The 15,151-nt window shown below is 40.6% G+C and overlaps 2 protein-coding genes across 2 annotated transcripts; both read left to right on the top strand.

Annotated features, from left to right (window-relative positions):
• The first annotated feature begins 1,437 nt into the window (after nt 1-1,437).
• Nucleotides 1,438-2,814, top strand: LOC113015844 (trypsin-like). The gene is made up of 5 exons (XM_026158198.2): nt 1,438-1,608; nt 1,696-1,846; nt 1,942-2,074; nt 2,233-2,487; nt 2,594-2,814. The coding sequence occupies exons 1-5, from the start codon at nt 1,551-1,553 to the stop codon at nt 2,786-2,788; spliced, it is 792 nt and encodes a 263-aa protein (XP_026013983.2). The 5' UTR covers nt 1,438-1,550; the 3' UTR covers nt 2,789-2,814.
• Nucleotides 2,815-5,769: 2,955 nt separating this feature from the next.
• LOC113016423 (trypsin-like) lies at nt 5,770-7,137 on the top strand. Its single transcript, XM_080297820.1, has 5 exons — nt 5,770-5,922; nt 6,007-6,157; nt 6,253-6,385; nt 6,514-6,771; nt 6,868-7,137. Exons 1-5 carry the CDS (start codon nt 5,865-5,867, stop codon nt 7,033-7,035), a joined length of 768 nt encoding a protein of 255 aa, XP_080153946.1. The 5' UTR covers nt 5,770-5,864; the 3' UTR covers nt 7,036-7,137.
• The last annotated feature ends 8,014 nt before the right edge of the window (nt 7,138-15,151 follow it).

Genomic DNA, 15,151 nt, shown 5'->3' with positions numbered 1-15,151 from the left:
TACTGATTTTCCTTCAGCCTCCTCTCACTTATCAGAACTGCCTATTTTCAGAGATTACCACTGGACTGAAACCTGAGCTTACACTGGATTATTTTGGTCAGAAGGCCTGCAAACTGCAGCACTTTATTCCTACCTCTGTGCTTACGTTGAGTGTTTGGAACGAGCAAAAGCATCTGGTCTGCTGACCTGAGAGAATGAGGCAGGACATAAGGGTGCAGCAGCTCAGACAGATAACATGAGGCACAGCCATTAATAGGAGATAGGAGGCGATTTTGGAACACGGCCATTGTCTCAGTCTCCTTTGTCACGTTCTTCCTCTGTCCTCCCCTGTGTGGTTTCCAGAAAAATCCTTAAATCTTTATGCAGTCCTTTCAATATGTCGACAATACACACCACACTTTTAATCTTAAAAGGCTTCTTTTTCAGTTTTCCACCAATAAATCTTGAAGTTGCCCTTGAAGTCGGTCAAAGGTGGATGTGAGCCAAATTTAAATGGCTTGTTAACATGACCCCGCTTCACACCCCTACAATGTTTTAACAGAATTCATTCGACACTTTTTGAGCTATCATGTTTACAGATGGTATGGCATGTTTCCCTTAGCACTTCAGCTAGACTTTTACAGTCATCTGATAACTCTGCCCTGCCACAAGGAGCCTGTCTTAGTAGTCTACTATCTTTTGTTTCTTCTGCAAAGATGCACTCCACATGTTTACACTTTGCTCCACTCTTATACATGTTCCTCGTTTTTCACGAGGTTCACCACACAGTCATTTCCATCCTTTTGGCAAAATCCAACACCATCAGCATTTCTCTCCTTAACACCATACCTAATCAACACCTGATCAACACTTCCTCATTGCCTCTGCTCCCTTCACCTGCACGGATGTTTACTGCTTCATCCAACTGACTTCAGCATCACATCTTCAATTTCCAGCTTCAAACTCATGAATCTTTCTGACACTCTCTTTACCGCCACAGCACTATTTACATATTCTTCCTTCAAAAGACCATGCTCCATAATAATGCCTTCTACAGAAGAGTCGTAGTGCCCTACTACAGGACAAATCCTGCAACCCTCGCTCCATAAACAGTTCACACAGTGGAAGAAATGGCCCCAAGGAGGCGCTAAATGAAAAGGCATCTCCTTCCTGTTTTTACATTGCTGGTGGACAGATTATGAGCCAAGTACCATGATGTTATTAGTTTTGGTTCAAATATGAAATCAGCAACTCAGTGAGAATTGTTGTTTTGAGCTTTAACAGTGGTGCAAAATGCTTCAACAACCCAGCTTTTTGAAGGTTTAGGCAGGTTTGTGTGCATGTGCTGATGGTGTACTAAAGTTGTGGTGTGAGAGAGAAACTCGCAACCATTAAACAGCCCATGTGTTTCAGGAAGACAACAAGATAATGTAAAGATGACACAAGTCCCCAAAAAAACCAGGATGCGGTTAGAAGTCAAAATGTGATAATCAAATTTGACAGAGCAACTGCTGTGTAAAACCTCCACTTCACACTCGTGCCAACACAACTTCACCTTTTTTGCTGGCATCATGCTCAGTCTGCAAAAAATCCTGCTCCTCCATGTTCTGGCATGTCTCGGACGACTCAGTAAGAACTGCAAGTCTTTCTTATTGTCCTGCGACCGTTTAATGGAACGTTAACTTCATTTTGGTTTGCTTTATTTGACTTTTTCAGCACATGTTATTGCCATCATAGATGGTGAAAAAGCCCCAGAGAACTCGATGCAGTACATGGCCTCTGTGCAGAACAACAAGGGTCAACATGTTTGTGGAGGATTTCTCATCACTGAGGAATTTGTAGTCTCGGCTGCACAATGTGATGACTCGTGAGTAATCAAACATCTTCTGCTGTAATCTCTGACTCATGTCACTGAAATGCATTTAAAAAATGTGTTGATTTATTCATTGATCACTCCTTCAGCAACCCCACATACGTTGTTCTCGGCAACCACAATCTCAAGAACGGCAATCATCAAAAAATAAAGATTGAAAACAAAACCATCCATGAAAATTATCAACAGGTTGGACAGGGTAATGACATCATGCTGATTAAAGTAAGTACATGCTCATGTTCACAACAGTTTACATGTTGTGTAATTTCCCCTTGTGGGACAATTAAAGGATTATTCTATGTGGTTTTATTATTCAGATTATATCTAAAGAACTATCGTAAGAACGTAGATATATTTTTTACTTCATCTTGTGTCTCCAGCTGTCTGAGAAAGTTAAACTGTGCCACGGAGTAGAAATAATTCAAATTCCACATGCTGAAATAAACCTAAAAGAAAACCAAGTGTGTCAGGTGGCTGGATGGGGAACAACTAAAACTCATGGTAAACCTGTTGATAAGCTGAGGGTGGTGGACGTGTCTGTCATTAACCCAAGGGTCTGTAAGGAACAATGGCCTGGTCTTCCTGCCAATGTAACCTGTGCAGGTGGATATGGCACAACCAAAGGATTCTGTCAGGTATGTTTTCTGTCCTTTCAGTTTAAACAGGTTTCATGTTTACATATCTTAAAAACATAAACACAATGAACATAAACTGATAAATTAAAATTCTTCCTCCTCACAGGGAGATTCTGGTGGTCCTCTGGTGTGTCATGGGTTTGCTGTTGGTTTTGCTTCTTTCAACTATAATGCGAACTGCAATTACCCCAATAAACCCAACGTCTATACGGACATCTCAAATTACCGTCGGTGGATCGACGAGGTTCTGGAAAAAAAAAAGTTTCCGAAAACATTTTTTTGTGTAAAACACTTAAAATAAAAAGGTTTTTCTTTTCACTATTGAAATGTGAGAATTTCTGATTCTTTCATCGGTTTAACCAAAAACAAAAATACAAACGTATCCCACACTCAATCTGTCATTTCTTTCTGTAACAGCCAAAAGGCTGAATTTTTTATATTATTTCTGCCTTTGTAGTGGACCACGCTTCAGTTTGCCTGTGATGAAAGACATATTTGCATCCTTGTATGTTTTTTTGCTTCTCAAAATTTTAATTCAGTTTTCTCCAATTAAACTGAAGTTCAGTGTCAAATGAAGTAATCAAATTCAGACTTGAACAGCTCTTCTGGTACAGCTTTATTATTTTTACTTTTTTTTTTAATTGGTAAATTATATTCATAATATAATTTTAAGTCTGCAGGTTTTACCATGGATACAGGTCAATGACTGCAGAGCCACATTCTTCTACCAGAAAATGAGAAAATATGTTTCATAACATTTCATTTTTTATATTCCTTGTTTGTTGCTCTATGAATGATGAACAGAAGCGTACTACAGTAAAGCTCAAAAACATGCTGGGTTCAGGGAATGACTACTTTTTGGTATTTAAGTAATATGAGGATTTTGTCGGCTTACTGTCAGATCCAACATGTGCTCGGTGGAGATTCTGTTTGTTTTTACTATAAATGCATTACACAATCCTTGTCCTCGCTCTCACAAGTCACCACCTGATGTTTGTGGAGAGGGGTGATTATTGGCAAAAAGACATAAGATTTGAGGGTAATAGTAGAATGACCTGGTTTTCAGTGGCTTGAATTTTTTTTAATACTGCACACACCTGTGCTGGAAGATTTTATCAAACATTTTAATAACTTCATCTACTGAAACAGCATGCTCTAGTGGTTCAACAGAGACCCATACAAGTCTTCCTCTGAGCTTCAGTGCAGGGCAATGAGGCTCAAACAGCAACACAAAAGGTTTAATTTATGTGCACTATATCTTACTACAGCTGGAGTACAGATTTATGAGGATGAGGATAATGAATAATAAATTCACATTAATGCTGCAGATGCTGTATGAATGATAATTCAACAGATGAAAAGCTCTGAGTGTACGTGCAGTTCTGCTAACCACAGTAATAGTTTCATAACTGTGAGTGTAGAGCATCGACTCTTAATCTAAAACACAAAGGCAAATAAGTATATAAAATTACACATTATACTTATAAAAAAGAGTCCAAACCTCCAAATTCTACCAACTACATTAGAATGAAATTGTGTTGATATAATTGTATAGATATGAGAAGCTCTATTCAACCCAAAAGAGTCATAAACTGGCTGTTAAGCCAGCAGGAGTCAACCCAAATGCAGACTCACAGGCAGGACTTTAACTCAAACAACACAGCTCTTATTGCTGGATATGAACAGAGGTTGAAAGAGTACTAAAATATTCTACTCAAGTAAAAGTAATATTACTTTGATTAAATTTTACTCAAGTACAAGTAAAATTACCTATCTAAAAATGTACTCAAGTAAAAGTAAAAAGTAGCTAATTTAAAATGTACTCAGAGTAAAAGTTAAATAGTTTTTTTTTTTGACAGCAGAAGAACAATGGGATACAAATCTCAAAGTAGTTGTTTTTTAATTAAAAGAAAAACAAATTAAAGTGCAATGGCAGTTAAACTGGGTAATGGTCACAAGCATTGTTGGTCAAGTTACTTGAAAAAAGTAATCAGTAAGTAATTACTGATTACTTTCCCCCAAAAAGTAATCCCGTTACTTTACTGATTACTTATTTTCAAAAGTAATTAGTTACTTAGTTACTTTTTAAAAACATGATTTACAACCTGAATAGGTAATAAAGCGATAGATCTTTCAGCCCAATTCTACTTTTTCTGCTTAATCCATCATATAAAATGTAATTAAATTACATGCCTGTCTGTCTGCTGAATAGATATGTCTCAAAGGCATGACCAGGTGATTGAAAACAGCTGTGGGAGTCAGTTTCCGCCTACACCACACCCCAAAACCCACTGCTCAACCCTTCCCCTGCAGCTGAGCCACAAACCACTCCCACTGCACCGTCTCCTTCACTGACAATGTCAACCTCTGCTGAGAACTCACACAGTCATTCAGATACGATGGTATACATCCACATAGACTTGGAGCAAAACTTCTTTCCCCAAACATCTCATACTCTATTATCCACTTAGGTACCATCACAGCAGGTGAAGTCAATTCATCACAGTCATCACTCACTCAGTCTGACCAACCCGGGTACTACTGACATCATTTGGGTCCTAAATGGTGGAGATAGGACCCCAAGTAAACATTATGAATCCCATATTGAGACCTCTTCCTTTATAATAAGGAACCACATATTTTTTGATCCCTTGAACTTCTCACTGTCTACACAAACATCACTATATAACTTTCCCAAATCATAATAATTAACAACATCATTATAAATATCAACAGACCAAAAACAGAGAGTGATCAAAATCTGCTGATGCTACCATCACTCCCAACACTTCTTAATGTCAGACCATTAGCAAATAACAACAGGGCTCATAACACAGGGCTTGTTAAATATCGCCCGCTAACCATAGTTTTGGATATTACACAAAAACAGGAGGGACGGTGGGATCGCTCTGATCTTATTATCACATTCTCACACATCACAAACTTACGTTGCTCATTAACACACACTTCTCACGGAATGACCACTTCTCTGCTGGTAATCTGGAGCAGAAAAGCTCAGGTGCCTTGCCCACGTTTCTCCCTGCCCATAGTCTCTCTCATACAAAACGGCGGGGTGGCCACTCTAAAAAACTACAGGTGAACTAACAACTGAACAGAATAAAACCGTAACTATGGGGCCTTTTGTACAAAAAAGATCATGTAAATTGCCAAACATGAAAACTTGCGTCGCATAAATAATGTGGTTAGAAGGTGTTACTTCCTTTTTTAACTCTTATGCTACATTCCTGTACCCCTAGACTGGGGCGTAACAGAAAGTAAATTAAGATTGATTGTAATCATACTTGTCAGTGAGACAAACTGCTGTATAAAAGGTTCACCTAGACACTCAAACACATGGTAACTATTTCGCTGGCATCATGCTCGGTCTGCAGAAAAGCCTGCTCCTTCATCTTCTGGCATGCCTCGGAAAGCTCGGTAAGAAAGCTTTGTTATTATTCTCTGATCATTTAATATGGCATTAACTACATTTTCTTTAGTTTGTTCTTTTACTTGTTTCAGCACATGGAAGTCACATCATAGATGGTAAAAAAGCCCCAGAGAACTCGATGCAGTACATGGCCTCTGTGCAGAACAACAACGGTCACCATGTTTGTGGAGGATTTCTCATCACTGAAGACTTTGTAGTCTCGGCTGCACACTGTAATAAATAGTGAGTAATCAGACATCTTTTCCTGTAATCTCTGACTCATGTCACTGAAATGCATTTAAAAAATGTGTTGATTTATTCATTGATCACTCCTTCAGCAACCCCACATACGTTGTTCTCGGCAACCACAATCTCAAGAACGGCAATCATCAAAAAATAAAGATTGAAAACAAAACCATCCATGAAAATTATCAACAGGTTGGACAGGGTAATGACATCATGCTGATTAAAGTAAGTACATGTTCATGTTCACAACAGTTTTAGATGACATATTTGCGGTCTTATTATTCTAATTACATTGCAACAAAAGAGCAATCATAAGAAAAATGGCATTTTTACTTTATTGTGTTTGTCTCCAGTTGTCTGAGAAGGCTCATCTAGGCCACATGGTACGAACAATTCAGCTTCCACCTGAAGAAATACACCTTCAAGAAAACCAAGTGTGTCAGGTGGCTGGATGGGGAAAAACTAAAACTGATGCTAATAAACCTGTTGATGAGCTGATGGTGGTGGACGTGTCTGTCATTGAGAAACAAGTCTGTAAGGACCAGTGGGGTCATCTTCCTGCCAACGTTGTCTGTGCAGGTGGATATGGCACAGACAAAGGATTCTGTCAGGTATGTGTTCTGTTTTCACTGAAAGTTAAACTTGTATTCCATCAACAAAAGAATCATTTTTTTAAATAGAAAAATTAAAATCTTTGCTCCTCACAGGGTGATTCTGGGGGACCTCTGGTGTGTCAAGGGTTAGCTGTTGGCATTGTTTCTTATAACCACAATGGTATCTGCAATTACCCAGAGGAGCCCAACGTCTACACCGACATCACAAAATACGTTCAATGGATCAACAAAACTGTGACTGGCAGAAACAGTTTGGTGTAAAAGTTCGTCTTTTGCATACTGAAACTTAAACATTTTGAAGTGGTTTTCTCTGCTTGCTTTGTCATCGTGACCAAAAAATGGAAATAAAAATGCTTCTGACAAGCCGCAGTCTCATTTCCTTTATTTCAGTGTCATTGCAAACATATGAGTTAACAAAACAAACAAGAAACTCAGATACTATGTGAAATGACTTTTTGTCAAGTGAATGTTAGATAAGCTAATATCAAGGCTATCACCATTATCCCTTCAACTTCCTGTTTTCACAAAACTACAGTGATGCTGTTAGTGCCAGCTGACCAGAGTCTCTTCAGGTTGTTTTGTTGCTTTAATTAATTTATTATCAACAACAATATAAAATTATGCACAAAATGAACTACTAATGTAAAAAAAATATGTGTTTTTATTTATATATATTTTTATTATATAAATATTCTTTTATTTATTCACTCCACATAAAATGTAAAAACAAATTACAAAAATACAAAAACAACTATTTACAATTCAACTTTTAACTATTTAAATTTTCAGATTTTTCCTTATAAACAAATTTAAAAGGAAACAACACAAGATACTGCAAACCACAACACAATAAAATATTGATTAAAATATGCAAAACAAAAAGAAAAAAAATGAATGCCCAGATCTTTAATTAAGGGAAAGGTTGGCATTTAGAAATATTAATATCACACTCAACTGACTGTGTTTTTTCTTCCCATTCCACTGATGGGTGGACAGTTCTCAGGTGCCTGTGCAGCTTGTGTGTGGAGCAGGCTCTATACGATAGTCTTTTCTGGAGAGATTATATCTCTCGGCTGGCCTGGGAACGCCTTTGTGTTCCCCCGGATAAGCTGGAGGAGGTGGCTGGGGAGAGGGAGGTCTGGGCTTCTCTGCTTGGGCTGCTGCCCCCGTGACCCAGCCCCGGATAAAGCGGAAGAAGATGCATTGGATGGTGAAAAGCAAAAGTGAGGTCAGAGGTCAAATGTGATAGCCCATACACCAGTATCTTCTCCTAAACGTTTCCAGTACAAACAAAGGGAGCAGAATTATAAGCAGAGTTTTAAAGATAAAAGTCATTTTATAAAAGTTTGACCTTTTTTGACCTTAAAGAAGAGGCCAGCTTTCTCAGGAATTTCTATATATCATTCCATATATGCCTACATGTTCTCAATACAAACAGTGACAGTAATGATCATATATAACATTATTATCACTTCAACCTTCAGAGAGTTTCTATTTACCTTGAAGGAGAGGTCAGAAGTCACCAAGATGACGGCTGAGATGCAGGTTTCATTACTGAGATGATTCACGAGTGTATCGTATCACTGAGTGTGTATGTGAAAGCTGCTTCATCTGCTTTGTTAAGAAACTCATTTTAGTTCATTACACATTATCCAAAAGTGTCAGTACAAGTTAGCATTTTTCTGTTTTGGGGGTTTTTCTTTTTCTTTGCCTGTCCCGTTCGGCACTGTGGCAATCAGAATTATTGTGTGAAGGCCAAGAGAAATGCCCAACGGATTTATTTTTCCAAGTGGATCATTATGGCTTATCCATACCGGTTCACTTGATTGATCTTTATTATTATTATTATTTATGTATTTATTTATTTGTTTATTTTAAAATTTAAGTAATTACAAATGGAAAAGACATGACTGGGGGACTGGAAAGGGAAAAACGCAGAGAAGAGAATTTCAAGAAAAGGAGAGGGAAAGAAAAATAGAGGGCAAGAGGGACAGTGAGAAAGGAGACTAAAAATCCGCTGGATCACCTGCTGGAAGAAAAAGAAGAAACCAAGAAAAAAGAGAACAACACAGTAGGGAGACCACAGCATCAACCTGGATAAGTTGATGCTCACGCACCTGTGCACGTGAATGTGCTTGTATTCAAAAGGTTCCTATGAGAGTGATAACTTAAGATTATTATTTGTACTTAGAAAAATATAATCATTTATGCTTAGAGATATATAATCGTTTGTATGTTGATAAAATATGTCATCCTTATTTAGGTCTGCTAAGGTTCTGTGTGCACTGTGTGCACCATGAGAGGGGAGGACGTTCCCCTCCCTTCTGCTGTTTCGGCATACCTCATACACATGTTAAGTTCATGGGAAGGTCGCATCTTGTTTGGTGATATATGGTATGGCAGAGCACACACTCTATATCTTTTCAGTTACAACAGTCTTTTGTCTTAGTTGGGCTGCTGCAAGGAGGACTCCCACTATTCTCCCGGGAGGCTCCTGGCACCGGTCATCATGGGAGTTTCATCTCTTTGCAGATAACATAGTAAAACATTGTTAGGCCTGACTGAGCAGTTTTCACAGGCTCATATTTTGACACACACACACACAAACTATGCATATTCATGTAATCACTGTTGTCAGTAAAAGTAGCTGTACGAGGAGTCCGTCCGAGGTTGACGGGGTTCATGTGGAAGGAACAGCGCTTGACCTTGGTCGGCTTTCCTCGCGAGTGAGCTCACAAAGAGCTCTGTCTTGTGTCTTGTTTTGCTGCTGCGGTTGGTTGTCTTACGTTCCAGCAGGGTTTGTACTTAGATAAACCCAACAGTTCCTCCATCTAACTATCTAATAGTGTGGGGAGCCATAGCCCTGCCCCCCAAGACATGAAGCAGGCATGGATGAGATCCAGCCCCCAGACATCTAGAGGCCCCCAGAGCATGAGAGCCCTGGGAGGACCAGGAGGGGCAGCTGTGCCACCCACCCAGAAAAGAGCTGAGGAGCGCCCCCACCGTTCCCGCAGGCTCTGCCGGCAGCCAGCTGTGCTAGCAACGAGGAGCAACGAGGCTGTGGAGGAGCTTCGCACGTGTTTGGAGTCTACAGACTGGGACACAATGAAGGCTGCTTCTAACAGCTTGGACGAGTTTACGGACACTGTCACCTCCTATATCCATTTCTGTGAGGACAGCATTGTGCCATCACGCACCAGGGTGAGTTATAACAATGACAAACCCTGGTTTACTCCTAAACTCAAAAAGCTGTGGCTGGAAAAGAGAAAGGCGTTCAGAAGCGGAGACAGGGACTGCTACAGAGAGGCCAAGTACAGGTTCACTAAAGAAGTGGACATTGCTAAACATCAGCACTCTGAGAAGATGCAGCAGCAGATCTCAGAGAATGACTCGGCCTCTGTGTGGAAAGGTTTTAGGAATATCACAAACTACAAGCCTAAAACCCCCCACTCCACTGATGACTTGCTCTTGGCCAACACCCTTAACGACTTCTACTGTCGTTTTGACGAGCCATCAGGCAGCCTTCACACCTCCAACGGCCCCAACAATAGAGGCACTTTGGACACTAATTCCCCCACCTCTCCCCCCTCCATAGAGCCATCACCACCTTCAAACCGTTCACCTACAACACCCCCCTCCTCACCCCACACAAAAGAGGATTTCACACCACCTCCTCCCACCACAACTCTTCATATTCATGAAGCAGATGTGAGGAAGCAGTTTAAGAACCTGAATGCTCGGAAAGCTCCCGGCCCAGACGGCATGTCTCCTGCCACCCTCAGACACTGTGCAAACGAGCTGGCCCCAGTGTTTTCTGGCATTTTCAACTCCTCACTGCAGGCATGTCATGTGCCTGCCTGCTTCAAGTCCTCCACCATAATCCCTGTCCCCAAGAAACCTAGGATCACTGGACTAAATGACTACAGACCCGTGGCTCTGACATCTGTGGTCATGAAGTCATTTGAGCGCCTAGTTCTCTCCCATCTCAGGACCCTCACGGCCCCCCTCCTGGACCCCCTGCAGTTTGCATATAGAGCCAACAGGTCTGTAGATGACGCCATCAACATGGCCCTACACTTCATCCTGCAGCATCTGGACTCCCCAGGAACCTACGCCAGGATCCTGTTTGTGGACTTCAGCTCTGCCTTCAACACCATCCTTCCAGACCATCTCCGAGACAAGCTTTCCCAGATGAATGTGCCTGATCCCATCTGCCGGTGGATCACTGACTTCCTGACGGACAGGAAGCAGCATGTGAGGCTGGGAAAGAATGTCTCGGACTCCCGCACCATCAGCACCGGCTCCCCTCAGGGCTGTGTTCTTTCTCCTCTGCTCTTCTCCCTGTACACCAACTGCTGCACCTCCACCCACCAGTCTGTCAAGCTAATCAAGTTTGCAGATGACACCACCGTTATTGGACTCATCTCGGACGGGGACGAGTCTGCCTACAGGAGGGAGGTTGAACGTCTGGTGTCCTGGTGCAGCCACAACAACCTGGTGCTGAATGCCCAGAAGACAGTGGAGATTATTGTGGACTTCAGGAAGCACACAGCCCCACTCCCCCCCATCATCCTGACTGACACCCCCATCACCTCTGTGGACTCATTCCGCTTCCTGGGTACCACCATCACCCAGGACCTGAAGTGGGAGCCCACCATCACCTCCGTCATCAAGAAAGCCCAGCAGAGGATGTACTTCCTGAGGCAGCTGAAGAAATTCAACCTGCCAACACGGACGATGATGCAGTTCTACACTGCAATCATCGAGTCCATCCTCACCTCCTCCATCACCGTGTGGTACGCTGGAGCCACTATCAGGGACAAACAGAGACTGCAGCGTGTTGTGCGCTCTGCTGAGAAGGTGATTGGCTGCAGACTCCCATCTTTGCAGGACCTGTACACCTCCAGGACATTGCGGCGTGCAGCTCGGATCTCAGCTGACCCTTCTCACCCTGGACACAGTCTGTTTGACCTGCTCCCCTCAGGCAGGAGGCTCCGGTCCATTCGCACCAGAACCTCTCGCCATAAGAACAGTTTCTTCCCCTCTGCTGTTGGACACATGAACAATAACCATATGACTGTCCCCGCCACTAACACATGACCCTACGCTGTGTTCACTGTATCATTCCATGTTTGGCACTGATCACCACCTGCACTCATGTATATATCTTTCAACGTAGCACTCTTAATTCTTACTCTCATGTATATATCTCATGTATATCTCATGCACATATCTTTCCACGTAGCACTTTTAATTCTTATCCCTATTTTTTCCATGTCTATTTAAGTGTTATTTATGACACTATGTTTGCACTGAAGCACCGCAGCAATTTCCTAATGTTGTAAACCTGCTCAACATTTGGCAATAAACCCCATTCTGATTCTGATTCTGATTCTGATTCTAGAGTGGACTGAGCTGCAAGCCTAATTTTCAAATATTAATATTCATGTAAACTCTGAAGTGATATTAAGGTGTTTTACAATCACAGTTTAAGGTATATTTGGTGTTTGAACTATTTAAATAGGCAGCTATAAGCGTTTGTAGAGGGAGTATTATGGTTCCTAACCACCGTGAACAAGTTTAACAGATGGTTTCTCCTAAAAGCTTGGGTATTAATTAATGAATTAACTAATAGGCACAGACGTTTATTCTGTTGTGTAAAAATAATAACATTTTTAAGTTATCAAAGTGGCCTATATATCACGTTTAACCTGAGTAGCGAAAGACCACGGGGGGTTTGAAAACGATGTGCCAGGAGTTCGCTGTTCTCGCCAGCTCTAGTGAGCCTTGACCTCCCGGTCGCCGAGCTGGTGGGTAACAGACGTCTCCGAAAACTCCGTAGCACTTTTGCAAATATGTAATGTTTTGATAAATTGAGCAGATATTTGAAGTTTACACAGCTACATCCTCACCTGAGAAAATCTTAAAAGTTTATTTTGTGACACAGACAGAGTTATAGGTGTCATATATAACTCCAGTTTCCATTGTTGGAAACTGGAATTGGCTGCGTCGCGCTATGAATTCTGGGATAGGTTGGGCCATGAAGAATACACCCGACCCATCTCTGGGTCTCTGGGGAAACGGAGGACGTATTTGTCAGAGTCTTCAAATTTGAACGGTCTTCGTTGCGTCACTGTAACGTAATCGGCCTACAAATGTGGCCGCCAGCTACGATACCGGAGACTGCTTCTTTTTCTTCTTCTGCGTTTAACGGCAGCTGGCATCCTTGTAGATGCATTGCTGCCATCTTCTGTTTCAATCCATTGTTACTCTTTTAAATTCTACTACTTATCCCTGCGTCTTTCAGGATTTTACAAAGCTTCAAACGACACGTTGACTGTTTAAATAAGTCGTCGACAATTTTGATAGTCAACGTAAACTTGACTAGTCAACTAATTGTGGCAGCCCTACTCATTTTTTTTTTTTTGGGGGGAATCTAGGAGCAGACACAGCCTCTTTGGTGATGGGTTTGGAGAGATGATGAAAGAAGAGAAGAGAAGCTGCAGAGAGACTTACAAGGTTCCGACTCAGTATGGTTAGATTACATTTGGCCACCACTTCAAGTTGATGTGAAATACTACACACTGTCATGCCTCCAGTAACCTTGTCAAGTCACTGCTCAACTCACCTGCAGCTCAGTAATCTGGACGCCGGCCTCCACGGCAAGATTCACTTTATTCACTTTGTGTCTCAATTGTGGAAACCTAAACAACCCACTGTTCTCACTTGCCTGTCCTTTTGCCTGCCATCTTCTCAGGATCATTCATTCATTCATTCACTCACCAAAAGTTGATCATATAAAACCCAGATTTATTTTCATTTTTTATAAAATGTAAAATGATGAAATGAAGGACGAAATGTAGATTAATGTGACAGACTGTGTTGCAATGCAGTTAGTGAAAAGGTTCCAGAGCAACCAAAGATAGCGTGATTGACTAAGCTACATCTTTGCTCCAATTAAGGATGTGGTAAAAGAAGTCAAGATAAGTGTTGACATGTTTAGCATGTAGTGATAAGATTGCCTACTGTTGTTATTATCTTCCTTTAACATTAACTAGTAATGACTTTCTGAACCTCTTCACAAATAAAATTTTAATCATTGGAGAAAGAATTACACATAACCATCTCACAGACAAAACATTATGCACAGCTACTTTCAGTACCATTGATATTCATTTAGAGTATTTTTCTCCAATTGATCTTTCTGAGTTAACTTTAGTAATTACTTCCTCCAACCATCAGCATGCCTTTTAGACCCCATTCCTACAAGGCTGCTCAAAGAAGTCCTGCCATTAAATAATGCTTCAGTCTTTTTTAATTAAAAAAAAATGTTATGGATAAGTCTAAAAATTAAAAAAAACAAAACAAACAAACAAAAAACCCCACAATGGTGGTCTAGTACTACCAAGTATTCTTACTCTGGATGGCATTACTTTGGCCTCTAGTAACACTGTGAGGAACCTTGGAGTCATTTTGACCAGGATATTAAATATATTAAACACATATGTTGGACTGCTTTCTTCCATTTGTGCAATATTTCTAAAATTAGAAATATCCTGCCTCTTAGTGATGCTGAAAAACTAGTTCATGCATTTATTACTTCTAGGCTAGAAGACTGTAATTCATTATTATCAGGAAGTCCTAAAAACTCCCTGAATAGCGTTCAGCTAATCCAGAAGTTTTGAAAGTTTTTCCTTCCCACTGTTGCCAAAGCGCTTGCTCATAGGGAGTTATATTTTTATACATATATTATCTTTACCTTACATTATAAAGCACCTTGACACAACTGCTGTTCTGATTTGGTGCTATATAAATAAAACTGAAGCTAACTGAGTTACATAAAGCTGGTGGTCACCAAACACTGACTTTATTTAACTGTTAAAAAATCTTAATGCTCATTAAAAAATTTTAGGACATTTTTACCACAATGTAATAAGGCTGTACATGTATAAGCCTCTATCTGTCGAGGCATCTTAGCACTTATATGAAAACACCAAGATTAAAGAGTTCCCATGATGGCACGAAAGTCCCACCCATGTTATCTGAGTGTATCGGGTTGCATTGCAGCTGATTCAAACAAAAGTTTAAATAACAAACTATTTTTACTTTTCTATTAAACCCCAGTTTCATTTTGTTGCTTCAAGGTACGAGCTAAACAAGCTGTCATTTTTGTCCACCCAGAGAAAACAGAAATAAGGACTCTCAGTAAGCAGAAGAGTAGAAGTAGCTCAATTATCGTCTAAATTCAAGTCTTTTGGTAAGAAAGGGGCGTATATAATATTCCGTGTTTATTCTAAAACTTGAAGTCTGTGTTTTGGAAAGTTGCAAAACCACATTCATCAAAGGATGTTACTGCAAGCTGTGATAAAATCATGTT

This window comes from Astatotilapia calliptera, chromosome 23 (genome assembly GCF_964374335.1).
Source record: "Astatotilapia calliptera chromosome 23, fAstCal68.1, whole genome shotgun sequence".
Taxonomy (NCBI): Eukaryota; Metazoa; Chordata; class Actinopteri; order Cichliformes; family Cichlidae; genus Astatotilapia; species Astatotilapia calliptera.
Note: the sequence above shows the minus strand (reverse complement) of the source record. Positions and strands in the feature narration are given on the sequence as shown.

Coding starts and splice junctions, on each gene's coding strand:
- LOC113016423 (XM_080297820.1), top strand. CDS start 5,865: ATGCTCGGTCTGCAGAAAAGCCTGCTCCTTCATCTTCTGGCATGCCTC. Junction 6,158..6,252: donor GCTGCACACTGTAATAAATA/GTGAGTAATCAG, acceptor TCACTCCTTCAG/CAACCCCACATACGTTGTTC. Junction 6,386..6,513: donor ATGACATCATGCTGATTAAA/GTAAGTACATGT, acceptor GTTTGTCTCCAG/TTGTCTGAGAAGGCTCATCT.
- LOC113015844 (XM_026158198.2), top strand. CDS start 1,551: ATGCTCAGTCTGCAAAAAATCCTGCTCCTCCATGTTCTGGCATGTCTC. Junction 2,075..2,232: donor ATGACATCATGCTGATTAAA/GTAAGTACATGC, acceptor TTGTGTCTCCAG/CTGTCTGAGAAAGTTAAACT. Junction 2,488..2,593: donor CAACCAAAGGATTCTGTCAG/GTATGTTTTCTG, acceptor TCCTCCTCACAG/GGAGATTCTGGTGGTCCTCT.